The 12733-nt window shown below is 39.0% G+C and overlaps 1 protein-coding gene across 2 annotated transcripts; it reads right to left on the bottom strand.

Moving 5' to 3' along the window:
* Positions 1-798: 798 nt before the first annotated feature.
* On the bottom strand, positions 799-10872 carry ESM1 (endothelial cell specific molecule 1). 2 transcript variants are annotated; one of them, XM_074953944.1, is made up of 3 exons: positions 10489-10872; positions 4309-4464; positions 799-2988 (listed from the first exon to the last, which is right to left on the bottom strand). In XM_074953944.1, the coding sequence occupies exons 1-3, from the start codon at positions 10697-10699 to the stop codon at positions 2888-2890; spliced, it is 468 nt and encodes a 155-aa protein (XP_074810045.1). In that variant the 5' UTR covers positions 10700-10872; the 3' UTR covers positions 799-2887. The 2 variants fall into 2 exon arrangements, with proteins under 2 accessions (XP_074810045.1, XP_074810044.1); XM_074953943.1 differs by having other exon boundaries at positions 10399-10872.
* Between the last annotated feature and the right edge of the window lie 1861 nt (positions 10873-12733).

Genomic DNA, 12733 nt, shown 5'->3' on the forward strand with positions numbered 1-12733 from the left:
CCTATTGTGGAATACACATGAGCAATCACTCGAAGAAGAATATCTCCAGTTTGGCAGTGAGAATTTTCTGAATCTGCAGAATTTGGGTCAGGCACATAATTCAAGGGAAAATCCAAATTGGGTGAGATCTAGCCTGCTGAACGGAAGCTACGCTGATGTGCCAATGGCTGTCTCTGTGCTTAGCTTTTGGCTTTAAATTGCCCACTGTTACTACTACTGATGCAGCTCCATTGGCGGTAGCAAGGTAGGAGTGCTAATGTCTAACTCTCCAGGTTTAGGCAACAAAATGGTAGAAGTGGTAGCCTTTGCATGTGTCTGCACTAGCGTTCGCACTGTTGCGTCCACCAGTATAGAACCATTGCCTTTGGTGGAACAGCAATTGGAAATATATTTTAAAAGGGGGAGGACAGTGTTTGTTCACATCACAATGTCACACTGGAACCAATTTTAGATGTTGAGGATTGGTTTATGGGGTTAGCTGCAACTAGAGCTCTGGGGAAATTTCAAGCAATTTCATAAATTTGACAAAAAATGAGGGGAAAACATTTTGTAAAATATTTACAAACTCCTCCCCCTGCCTATTTTCTAACTAGAATTGAACCCTCTCAGAGTTGATATAATCTGTGTGAATCTGGAAGCAGAATTTTGGCCATAATATGCAGTTTCTTTGCTGCACCTGCAGTAGCTGTACCATCATCATCAATTTTACAGTCTGATTCATGGACAGACACAAAAGACTGGTTTTATAGGGGATTTATTGAACAATAATAAACATATACTTTTTTAAAACCAACCAGCTTATTAGATTTACATTCAAGAATCCATAATGTCATTCATGACACTGTAGGAAATAACAAAAAAAAGCATGTAAGTATTTAAAAGACATTTAAATAACTTTATCTGGCCCAATAAAGAGTATGGCTCTGACCCTGTTCCCATTGAAGTCAATGTAGAAATTGTCACTGACATCAGTAGCCACAGGATCAGCCCTTATGCCTGTAAATGTTTCAAACCAATACAGCATTTTACAGAGGTACTGTCTGTGCCACTGTAGTTTCGATTGTGACAGCACTTCCATTAAAATCCCTACTTCAGTCATAACAATTTAGCCCAGTCTAAAAGGTGTTGTATGTCAGCCGTGGTTTTCTGTTTCTTTTTCTGACTGTTGTCCATTTAACCACCTTTAATTTGTAGACATTCCCTGTTGTAATATAATTTTTGTTCTTTTAGGGCCTGTTGCAAAATCCGTTGTAGTCAATGGAAAGACTCGGGTTGACTTTAATAGGTTGTGATCAGTCCCTAATAACCCTGAAACTATTTCGGGTTTCTTTTATTGGGTGCTTTTACATACATTTTCAGATCCTACACCAAATTACCATCAGTATGGCCTGCACCTTCTCTCGCTGAAGTTAATAACAAAACTACAATTAATTTCAATGGAAACCAGACGGGGTCTCCAATTAGACCGATTTATTTTATGAGCCAGATCCTCAGATATGTAAATCAAAGTAGCTCCTTTGACTTAAATGGAGCTAGATTAATTTACACTATCTAAGGATCTGTGTCTTTTTCTTTTTTTAAGTAAAAACCACAAAGTATTGATTTTTACAAATGGGTTTCTGCACACGGGCAGTAATGGCTATTGTATAAGAAGGTTTTAAGGTGTGCCTATATAAACATTATGATGTTTTATGCCATATTGATACATAACCAAATATGGACTGACTGAGCAATTGGCCACTCCTACAACCCCTTAAGGGGATGAAAGTTTAGGCACTAAGAAGGAGATGAAGAATTAGTCACTAAGGTATCCTAATGTCTCCAGAATCTCTGACATGGATTATTTATAATGCATATTTATGCTGATACTCCAGTACTCCTTCAGGGCCATTGCAGGCTATTGAACACAAAAGCCACCCTTGGGAATATACTTTAATACTGTATGTGTTTTTACATAATGTCAGGTAATTAATGCACATTGTATAAGTTCAAATGATGAGTTTAAAGCAGCGGTTTTCAAACTTCGTTGCCTCACGACCCCCTTCTGACAACAAAATTACTATGTGACCTGGGGAGGGGGAGTGGGGGGTTAGATCTCCGCTGCCACAGGTGGGAGGAGACGGGGCTGGAGCTCAAGCCCCGCCACCCTGGGTGGGGGATTAGGGGGCCAGAGCCCGAGTCCCGATGCCCCAGATCTGGGTGGAGCTCGGGTTTGGGCTTCAACCCAGGCTCCCAGCAAGTCTAATGCTGGCCTGGCAACCCCATTAAAATGGGGTCCCAACCAACAGTTTGAGAACTGCTGGCTTAAAGTAATGTTTACACCTTGTTAATTGTCACAAAACTAACAAAAGCCAAAATATTCAAAGTTAAGGTTGATTTATTGAATTCACACCATTGTGCCCTTTACATTAGTATTATTCTTACTGGTGTGAGTCAAGGACATCAGTTTTTAACTCTGCATTTCCAAGCTTTTGTCAACTTGCATCACCCTAACGTTGGCTCCACGTCAGCAGCTTTTACTCACACAAAACATCCATTGAATTCAAGAGGAATTTTCTTGCATGGGAAATGCAGGAATGGGCCCTTACACATTGTTCAAATGCTGGTGGGGGGAGGTACTGGTTTTCAATATGACTATACATTCAGCAATCCATAATACATTTCAGTGTTGAAATACTTATCAAAACAAATATCAAAAATCATATAAACTGTACAGTCTATTTTGTAAGTAAACATTTTTTCTGACGATGCACAGAATCACAATTGGTCTTCAGAGGTTACATTTTCATATGCTATAGATGTACTTTGTTTTTAAAGTGTGTTGTTGCATATTCAATAATGTGTGAGAAATGCGGTCATTTGAAAGTCCTACCAATGTAAGTAAATATCAGCGAGGATTTAACCATTTCATTACTGGAGAGCTAATTACTTTCTCTTTGACAAATTCCTCCTTTACAGAGTTACCATCCCCCGATGCCATGTCATTCTCTGAAAGTTAAAAAAAAAAGAAGTGAATATCACATAAATTGGGTTAAATACAATGTTTTTATACATCTACATCTCTAGGCTGGAAAACACTTTTTTGAAAAATCTCTGTTGGTAATCCACGTTACATGTCATCTAGTTACATTATTTCCCCAAAATTATAGCCTGTAAGATGTGTGAGCTAATAAGCACAGGACAGAGAACCAGGAGATCTAGGTTCAGTTCTCAGCTCTGGCCCAAACTTCTTGTGTGAGCTTGGGCAAGTTGCTTAACCTCCCTGTGTCTTGATAACAACAACCGGGGCTAGATCATCAGCTGATGAAAATAGGTGAATTTATACTGGTCACATTAGCTGTGGATTTGGCCCACAGTATGTACCTGACTCATGAAGACTCATTAATATTAAGCAAAGTCCTTTGGGATCCTCATATGAACTATTATGAAATATGTTACTGTCATTAATTGGTCTGTCTCAAGTGCTGAGTGAATATTAGAGGTTTCAAGGTCTGGGTGAAACCCTGGACACATTAAAACCAATGATAAAGCTCCCATTTACTTCAAACTTTGGGTCTGCAAGACATTTGGATCAAAGATAGGTGAGAAAACAGAAATGGGAAGCTCATGAGAACAGGGTATCTCAAAGATACATCTCTCCTTCCTCCAACCAAATACACCCGTATCCCCAGTAAATCTTTAAAACTCTGGAAACATCTGATGTAAGTAGGTTTAGCTAAATGTATAATCTTTAAATAGAATAAATGCCTGTAACTATAAAAAAATCATTTTCAATTTTCAATCTCAGTTAATTTATTATTTCAAAGTAGTTTTCCCATGTGATGTGTAGTGATGAGCAACTTAGCTAATTTGACGCAAAAAGCAGTTTATGTGGAATTAAAGAACATGTAAAGTTCACTAAAAGGTGGTCTTCACTGGAAAAAGGTGATTTTATTACCATGTGTTAGCTAACACATGTGTGGACAAGGCTATTATAATTTTCACACATTAGCTGGTGAGGTAAACCTGTCCTACCCCTTCTCCCCACAATTTACCTTAACCTGCTTATAACTACAAACTGACTTTTCCAAACTAGGATTTAAACACATTTTATTTACTAACTAAAGTTACACCCTTTTTCCTAATGTAGATGCACCTATATGTAATTCTTTGTCTGTAGCAAGCTTAGTAAAACATTACTGTGAGCGCTCAGTGGGGAAAAATAAAACATGCATTATTACTTATTTGCATAGCATCATCAGTGTACACATACACAATATACAATGTGCTGGTTGAGCAATTAAAATGAAGTGCCCCGTCAAGTCTTACCTGTATGTGAAATTAATTTTCGTCTGTTTGGTGGCTTTGAAGCAGAAAGTTGGAAAAATGGGAACTTCAAACACTTTCCAGTTACTCTGTCGCATATACCAGACTGGCAGTTGCAAGTTTTTCTGCATTCCATTCCATAGGTACCATAAGGACATTCTGAAAGAAGACAAATTCAAAAGCCTTATTTACCAAAGTAATCCCAAAAGGTGCAGTTCCTATTCTATGCTGGTTCTTTTACTGCACTCATCACTGTAGTATCTGAATGCCTTCCAGTAGTGGTTTGCTATTTGTTTTCTTAATATCTTGTCTGCAAATGTTCTTAAAAGTAAAAGAACTTTCATTGGGATTTAAGCATGCTGAAATGCCAACTTTTGTTTTAAATAGTTTCCACTTATTATTGATTATGATTCTTCTTTATTTTCCATTATACATCTTTCATCCCCAATAGTATGTGCAATAATCACAATTTTATTTAAAAATGTATCCTGATAAACATTTCCCTGAAGCACTTGTAGCATTATACTGCAAATTAAAGACACTGTAAATGTTGAGCATAAGTATGCATTTATACTGGATGTATAGTTTAAAATATATGTACTATCTGATGTTTTCTTTAATCCAATTTGCACAAAGTCTCTCTTAACAACAGGAATACTTCAGAGTTTCTTAAACTTACAGTCCAGGCTCAATATTAATTTACGTAAATTTATAATTAATTTGCAGCCTCTGGGGAGGCTGTATTAAGGACAACAGAACCTTCCTATCAGCCTCCACTGAAGCTGCCAAATCCTGCCCAAAGGAGCTATCCAGCATGGTAAACCTCTTCATCAATCTTGAGTGCCTACAACCCACAAGAAAACCCAGCACCAAGTGTTGTGAAGAATGATCATTCTACTTTGTTGAAAAGCTCAGGCTCATTTGGCAAGGCTTCTTAAACAGCATGTATCTGCTCCCCCTATGCCAGCCAACAAAGACCCTCTTGCATGTCCGGAGTGCAGAACATTCACTTCTAAAGAAGTACTGGACACTGTAAAGGAATCTCAGTCCAAGACTTGTTGTGAATCTGACCCATGCCCTTCCTGCCTTGTGAAAGACAGCCGTGAGCAACTGGTGCCAACACCTCATTCAGAGACGGAATCTTCCTTTCCTCCTTCCAACATGCAATAGTTTGAAATTCACCGTGGGCCCGCTCCTTCAGCTACTTTCATTAGTCAGGAATTTATCCCCAAGAAATATCAAAGGGAGTATTTGTTGTGGGGAGGTGCTGAGATGACTCAGTTTGGACAGCTGCTCCTGGATTCTGATTTGAAATTATACAAGGAAATATGCAGTAATGTAAAGATCCTAAATTGTCGATATTTAAAGTCAAACATTGTATTGTGAAATCCAGATACATGCTGGCTTTATCTAGACCTTTAACAACATTTGAGAAGCTCACCCAGGAGCAAGCTGGAACAAAAGGTTTAATTTGTAAGATATGTAAAATTTTGATTGGAAAAGATGTTAAGAAAATAACCCAGATGAAAAGATGGGTGAAGGATTTATGTCGGACAGGGGATATACATCTGCAATATGAGTAAATTACTGCATAGATGTCATTTGACTCCAATTAATATCCAGCATATTTTTGCTACTAGGGAAATGCTCTGTTGGAGGGGTTGTGGGGTAAGGGCAAGATACTTGCACATGTGGTGGTTATGTCCAGAAAGAAGGTTTTGGGAGGAAATTATTGAAGGAAATTGATTTGTCATTATCTTATGACAAAATGCCAGCTTCCTAGAGATCCCCTGACCTGCTTGCTTAATGCTCCAGAAAAGGATCGACATTTTAAACAGAACAACAAATTAATTTATTTTTTATAGTTAGCAGCAACACTTTGTATTGCACTTTATTGAAAATATGTGACTTCTCCTCTTATGGAATTGTCATATAGTAAAATAGGGACTGTCCTGGTGATGGACCAAACGTGAAAGTGACAAAAAGAGGACAGGTATTTAGAAATTTGCTCACCCTTTTTTAGCATATTCAGAGGAGGGCTCCCCAGACAAGAAGTCAGAATCTTTAGACTCATTCTTCTAACATTAATTTGATCCTGAACAAGTAATAAATAATGTATGATGCAGTATGTTAATGATTTATTGTAAGTTTGCCTTATTAAAAAGTTTTTTTTAAAAAAGAAAGAAACTCACCCTGGATACATTAAAAAGAACAGGAGTACTTGTGGGACCTTAGAGAATACCAAAATTTTTTGAGCATAAACTTTCGTGAGCTACAGCTCACTTCATCGGATGCAAAGTGAGCTGTAGCTCACTAAAGCTTATGCTCAAATAAATTGGTTAGTCTCTAAGGTGCCACAAGTACTCCTTTTCTTTTTGTGGATACAGACTAACACGGCTGCTACTCTGAAACCTGTATACATTGTTTCTAACCAACTACCACCCTAAATCAAGCCTCCCATTTATGAGCAAGCGTACTCAAGTCTCGATTCTTATCTTCAAGGGGCTCAATGGCCTGGGCCCAGCATATCTAAAAGGTTGCCTAATGCTCCAGGATGACCTTAGGCACAACGGAACTTTCTATGGTAGGGGAAAGGCTCGTCTGTATAAGAGACAGAGCTTTCTCCGGGGTCAGTCTGAGACTGTGGAACAAACTTCCACAGCACATAAAGACCATCACAAACCTTGCCACCTTCTGCTCCAAGTGCAAGATGCACTTCTTCAACCTGCCTTCTTTAACATAAACACTGTGACAGATATGGCAGTTTCCTGCAATATTCCTGAAAGACCTCATGGTACTGAGTTTATGTATTACTGTGGGTCAAGATGTTATGTAACTTCTTGATGGGGGACATCTGACAAATATTACAACCTCATGAAGTATCTTAGGGGTCCATGGTTTTAAATGAATGGCTTGTGTATAATTGTGTGCTGCTGCATTGCAGGAGGGCTACCACAGCTCCTCCAGGAACTAAAAACAGTGGGCAATGATTAAAGCAAATCAGCCATGTTGTAATCCCCCCACACAGAGGTACCATCTCCAGGGAGGCTCGCATATATTAGTTCAAACTAGATTCTCCAGAGGCCAACAGACAAAGAAAGGACTTTTGGAGAAATGACTGAGTTTAAATGGACTCGGGGCCTTATTTCTGATTGAGCAAAGGAACAGGACCTTCTGTCCAAAGGGGGACTCCAATCCTTTGAGAGAAGAGTTGGAAGGACTGCAGCCTACCAAAACCCCATAAGACTGACGGGTGACCTCTGGTAAGCTTTTGGCAAGGATTTAGGAACTTTGATTGTTTTTAATATGTCTTCTCGGCAAGGCTTTCACCTTAAAAATAAACATGTTTTCTTATAAAGAGCTGTGTAGTAACGTATAAGTGCTGGCAATTACAGCTGTTCATGGCCTTCAAAGAGAAAGCAAAGTGCAGATGTTGGCCTGTTTAGGCAGTCTGGCTTGCTGGAAATATTACAGTGTAGGCAGGAAACTGCAGCCTGGGACAAACCCTGGTCAGGAGAGAGAGAGAGACATGGGTCTCTACCCAAGAGAGGTGACAGCTGAGGAGCCGGGAGCCTAGAGTGGGTGCCCTTGGTGGATCACTGAGGGGGAATACAGGTGCAGGTGTCTTGAACTGTGACACACACGTAGCAGTGTACAGTTAAAACAACAATAAAACCCCACCAAAAGCAAACACTGCTCACACAATTCTCATCTAAGGGAGAAGATGAAGGAAAGAATAAACACATGTGACAGATGTTAGGCATATTGCTTAATGCATTACTGGAAGATGCTCAGATACTACAATGATGAGGGAAGTATAGGAGTTTATATAGAATATAATAATAAACACACACAAGTCCATAGTGGAATAATCTATGAGTTTATCAATTTTTTGTCCAGGTTTTAAAGGCCTGAGAAATTGGAGTAATTTTTTCTGTTAACTGTTAGAATTTTAAAAGCCTGATCTTGCTGCCACTGAAGTCAATTGCAAAACTCCCATTAACTTCAATGGGAGCAGGATCAGGCCTTCACTATGACAAAAATAACAAAAATATTAAAACGACAGTACCTAGTAAAAGGGCAAAGCATCAGGTCTCTGGACTGTTTATTCTAATTTGGTATTAAAATAATCATAATAATGATACCATGTACTGACATAACACTTTTTATCTAAGGATCTCCAAGAACTTTACAAAGATTGGTTAACGCTTTGAAATCTTGGACAAGTGACTTAGCCTCAGATTACCAGTTTGTAAAGTGAGTCAATGATACAGTTTAGGACAAAACCCAGGAATCCTGAATCTCATGATATATTTTCAATATTTAAATCCCCCCATCTGCTAGCAGTATGATCTGCTACCAAACAGTCACCGGTACAATACCTGTTCAGCACTATACTTTCCATATTAAAATTCACAGATGGCTAAAAGGAGACTGTACTATGTCAGAGGATGAGATGAAGGAGAAAAAAGTGCATTAGGAATGAGACTCATACAACATCGGACAAAGGAATTTATGGGAAAAGAGCTCCTGAGTATTGTTTTAAAACTAAGGGTGAAATCCTGACTGTTTTGAAGTCAATGGGAGTATTTTCATTGGTTTCAGTGGCGCCAAGATTTCACCCTGAGTTCCTACATATTCTTGCAGTGGCATAACCTCATCCTGCTCCAGAGATTCAGAACTCCTGTTCCTCAGCATTTCTTTTTACCCATTCTTAAATGTACAATTACAAAGAACTTTTCATGAGCAAGCAAAAGTATATACTCATTTTAAGTATTTTTTTGTATAAATTATAGATGGTATTTTGCACTACAATCCAATCAATAAACTAAAAATCAACTAGCATCAACCAACTCAGTAACATACATTTTTACAGTTGACTGCACCTAAACTAGGATCTTTAGACCATAAACTTATAGTCCATGAAAATAAAACTGGGTTGGGAATCATTTAAACATGAAGAGCTTCCTCCTCAAGCATGCATGGGAGTAACTTTCCTTGTGTGTTACATGTATGTATTATATGTGAATCCATTTACATGTGTTTTTGCAGGATCTGGCCCTAACTCATTTCTTTCTCAGCACATTCACAGACATCTAACAACCACCTAGATTTCTTAAGTTTTGTGGACGTTATTTCAGAAGAGAGTCTGTATCTACAAATTTCACTGGCAAAGGAATTCTTGGTAGACACTGACTCACTGCATTTGTGCCCTATTAGGTTATTTGTTTATTTTATTTGGAATTTGTACATCATAATTTTCTGTAGTTTAATACTTTTTCTCATTTAAGAAAATCTCCTATTTAATGTGATTGGTGTATGTATTTGATGAAGGGATACCATTCTGCTCTGTACTGAAGGAAATCGATGTGCAGGTTCCACTGGAAAAATGTTATTGCATATTGATCATTCAGATGATTTTAAAAATCCCAAGGACATTTCATTCCTGGTATAACCTTATTGAAGCCAGTGAAATTACATCAATGATGTCTTTGGCCCCTGAGGTCTTTTACTGATAGTCATGCTATTACACTGTGTAAACCAAGGGCCCTCATACCTGTAGTATCTGAGTACCTCATACACACTAATGAATTAATCCTCACAACACCCCTGTGAGGTAAAGTAGTACTATTATTCCCATTTTACTGGTGGAGATGTTAAGCCCCGATCCTGCAAGTTACAACGCATGGGGAGACCTCTGTGTCTGTGCAAAGCCCAGTGGAGCTCCATGCAGGTTCAGAGATCCACTAGCATCGATCTACTTGCAGGACTAGGGCTTTTAAAATTTGTCCACGTTTCCACAACCAATCAGTGGCAGTGCCAAGACTAGTACCCAGGCCTTCCAAGTTTCAATCCACCAAAATATTTCTTCACAAATCTCACAATTTGAAGAGAGATTTTCATTTTAAATACCCTTAAACAGCGGAAATAGAAGCTCTTTTAATATGAGAGGATATTTTTTCACTCTCCTCTTTGCAAAGGATAATATTATTGTTTGAAATGAAAAATCCCACTTTTCAATTTTAACTTTCTGCAAGCAGGAGGCCAGCAATAAATTTAGGTAGTAGATGCATGCAAGTGAATATTGTTTACCTTTGCAGATACCAAACTCATCACCAAAGTCATCCTCCTCAGTGTAAAACTGGCACTTCAGCCCAGGCCCACATTTGACACCATCCATACCTGAGACAGTGCGGTAGCAAGTCTCCCCCAAGGCTGCTGCACAGACTCTGCAACAGCCACAGTCGTCAAGCACTGTTCGCTTACAGCGCAAAGTACTTTTACACACATTACTGTCGCAAGGTTCAGGGCAATCAACTGCATATTTTGCACTCCAAGCAGTTCCGATGTGCACTTGTACCAGGAGGATGGTGAAAAACAGGAAGTTCTTCATGTCTCACAGTGATAAATGCTCAGTTCCAAAGAGCAGGTTTAACGTTCAGCCTTGTGGTTTTGTGCTGAGGGAAGCAGCAATGAGGAATCCAAAGTAGTAGCTGCACATCAGCCTACAAGTTTATGAGCTTTATACAGTGTGTTGCCCACATGCTTCGCCGTCGTCAATTTCCTCAGTCCGACCGTGCTGTCCTCCTGCCAGCCTCCCTTGTTTTAGTTTGTGAAATCCAGGATGAAGGTTGGATTAGCACTCCGCTGCCATCCAGGAATTGAAAAGCCTGAGCTGATGTAATCTGTTATGTTTAGTTGGTTGTTTTGCATGAGGACTAAAAACGCTCTCACATCCGTCTCAAATGCTCAAGGACGTCTGCCAAAAACAAAAAACAAAAAAATTCAGTCGGTTACATACCTTCTTTCAGGACAGGAATTGTTCTGAGGCTGAACATATCACTTACAGAACCGCTTTGTCCTACAAATAGTGTTCCTGAGGCCAGGTGAAAAATCATGTCCGACTGTACCAGTGCTGAAGGAAGCTCATTTTAAAAAATAAGTCCTTGCTTTCTCCTCAATAAGTAAGTGAATGGCTACTTCAAAGAAGAAAATGTGATTATGCCCTTTAGCTAACATAAGAGCCAAAAAATGTGAGTGATACTTTTGTTGCTTTGCACTGAACGGATACTCATAAAAACTAAAGACCAGTTTCATCAGCATTTAGTTAGATAGATATATTTTTCATTCAAAGATCAATGCTAAACCTATGAAATGAGTCAGACAGAAGTCAGTATTTTGTAGGTCCCTCTCCAGAAACTTCAGAAAATGATCAATTTAATTTCCTAAAATTACCTAATGATCACAGGGAAAAGCTCAGTCCCTCACCATCACTGTCTACACAGGTCCAAACTGATTCTCCTCCCACCTACTCCAGTTTCACACTGATCTCACTTCATCAGCTTAGGCAGCATTACTCCTGAGTCCCACCAGGGTAGCTGATAGGACAATTAGGCCCAAAGTCCTTACTCTTCCCCCAGTTTGAGGTTTATTCCAACTATCAGACCTATGACAAGAAATGGCAAACAGGCCAGCAACTCAGTAAGACAGATGAGTCAGCAGAGGGATAGAAACATTTTGATGCAAAGGAAAAATCTCCAGAAGAGTTAAAAATCAATATAATCACTAAACAAACCTCTAAGGCCCAAATCCTGCTGCCATCAAAGTTAATGGGAACAGGACCGAGCCCTAACTCTGTATGTGGCCACCTATCCTTCTATGTTGTTAACCTTGTCTTCTCTAACATAAACATATAGCAACATGTGGGTGTGGGTATATATATAACAAAAATTCCAAACCAAAACACTCCAGTACACATACTTCTCCCCCCAGGAGAGCTGATGAGAGAACAAACACATGACAGCTGTTAGTCACGTTGCTTAAGGCACTCAGATACTACAGTGATGAGTGCAGTGCGGAACAGAATAGCATAGAATAGGACCTTTCAATGTCCAAATTTTTGGATGTTCTGTAACTTTGCAATGGTTAAGAAAAAAACGTTAAATGCTGAATGTTGCAACTTAGTAGGCAGATGAGACTGAGAAAATTGAGGGGGAGTAGGTCTTGTTACAGAGCAGGACAGCTCTTGGAGTGGATGAATCTGAGTCCTGAGCAGGGATATGCAAACTGATTCAGATAAAATAAGAACAGTCCCCCTCACATAAACTTTCACCCAAAACTCACCCCACTACTCTGAGTCTCAGAAAAATTTGGTTAACTTCTCTTTCCATTATTTTTCACTTTTGTGCATCTTTGCTCTTCCAGCTTCTAAACAGGACTACACATGAACATGTCAAGATGGTACAATTTCTGGCTCAGCCAGAAGCAGGGAGTACTAGGAATCATTTAGGAAAGCTAGTTCTTGTAAGATTTTCTGTACAATTTTATAAAAACCCCAAAGGTTAAGCTATGTTATGAAGATACACCTGGTTTTGAAGTGTGTATCCAAATCTCCATTCAGCCTTTTAAGGAGAAATCTTACATTGGC

Source organism: Natator depressus, chromosome 5 (genome assembly GCF_965152275.1).
Source record: "Natator depressus isolate rNatDep1 chromosome 5, rNatDep2.hap1, whole genome shotgun sequence".
In the NCBI taxonomy this organism is placed as follows: domain Eukaryota; kingdom Metazoa; phylum Chordata; order Testudines; family Cheloniidae; genus Natator; species Natator depressus.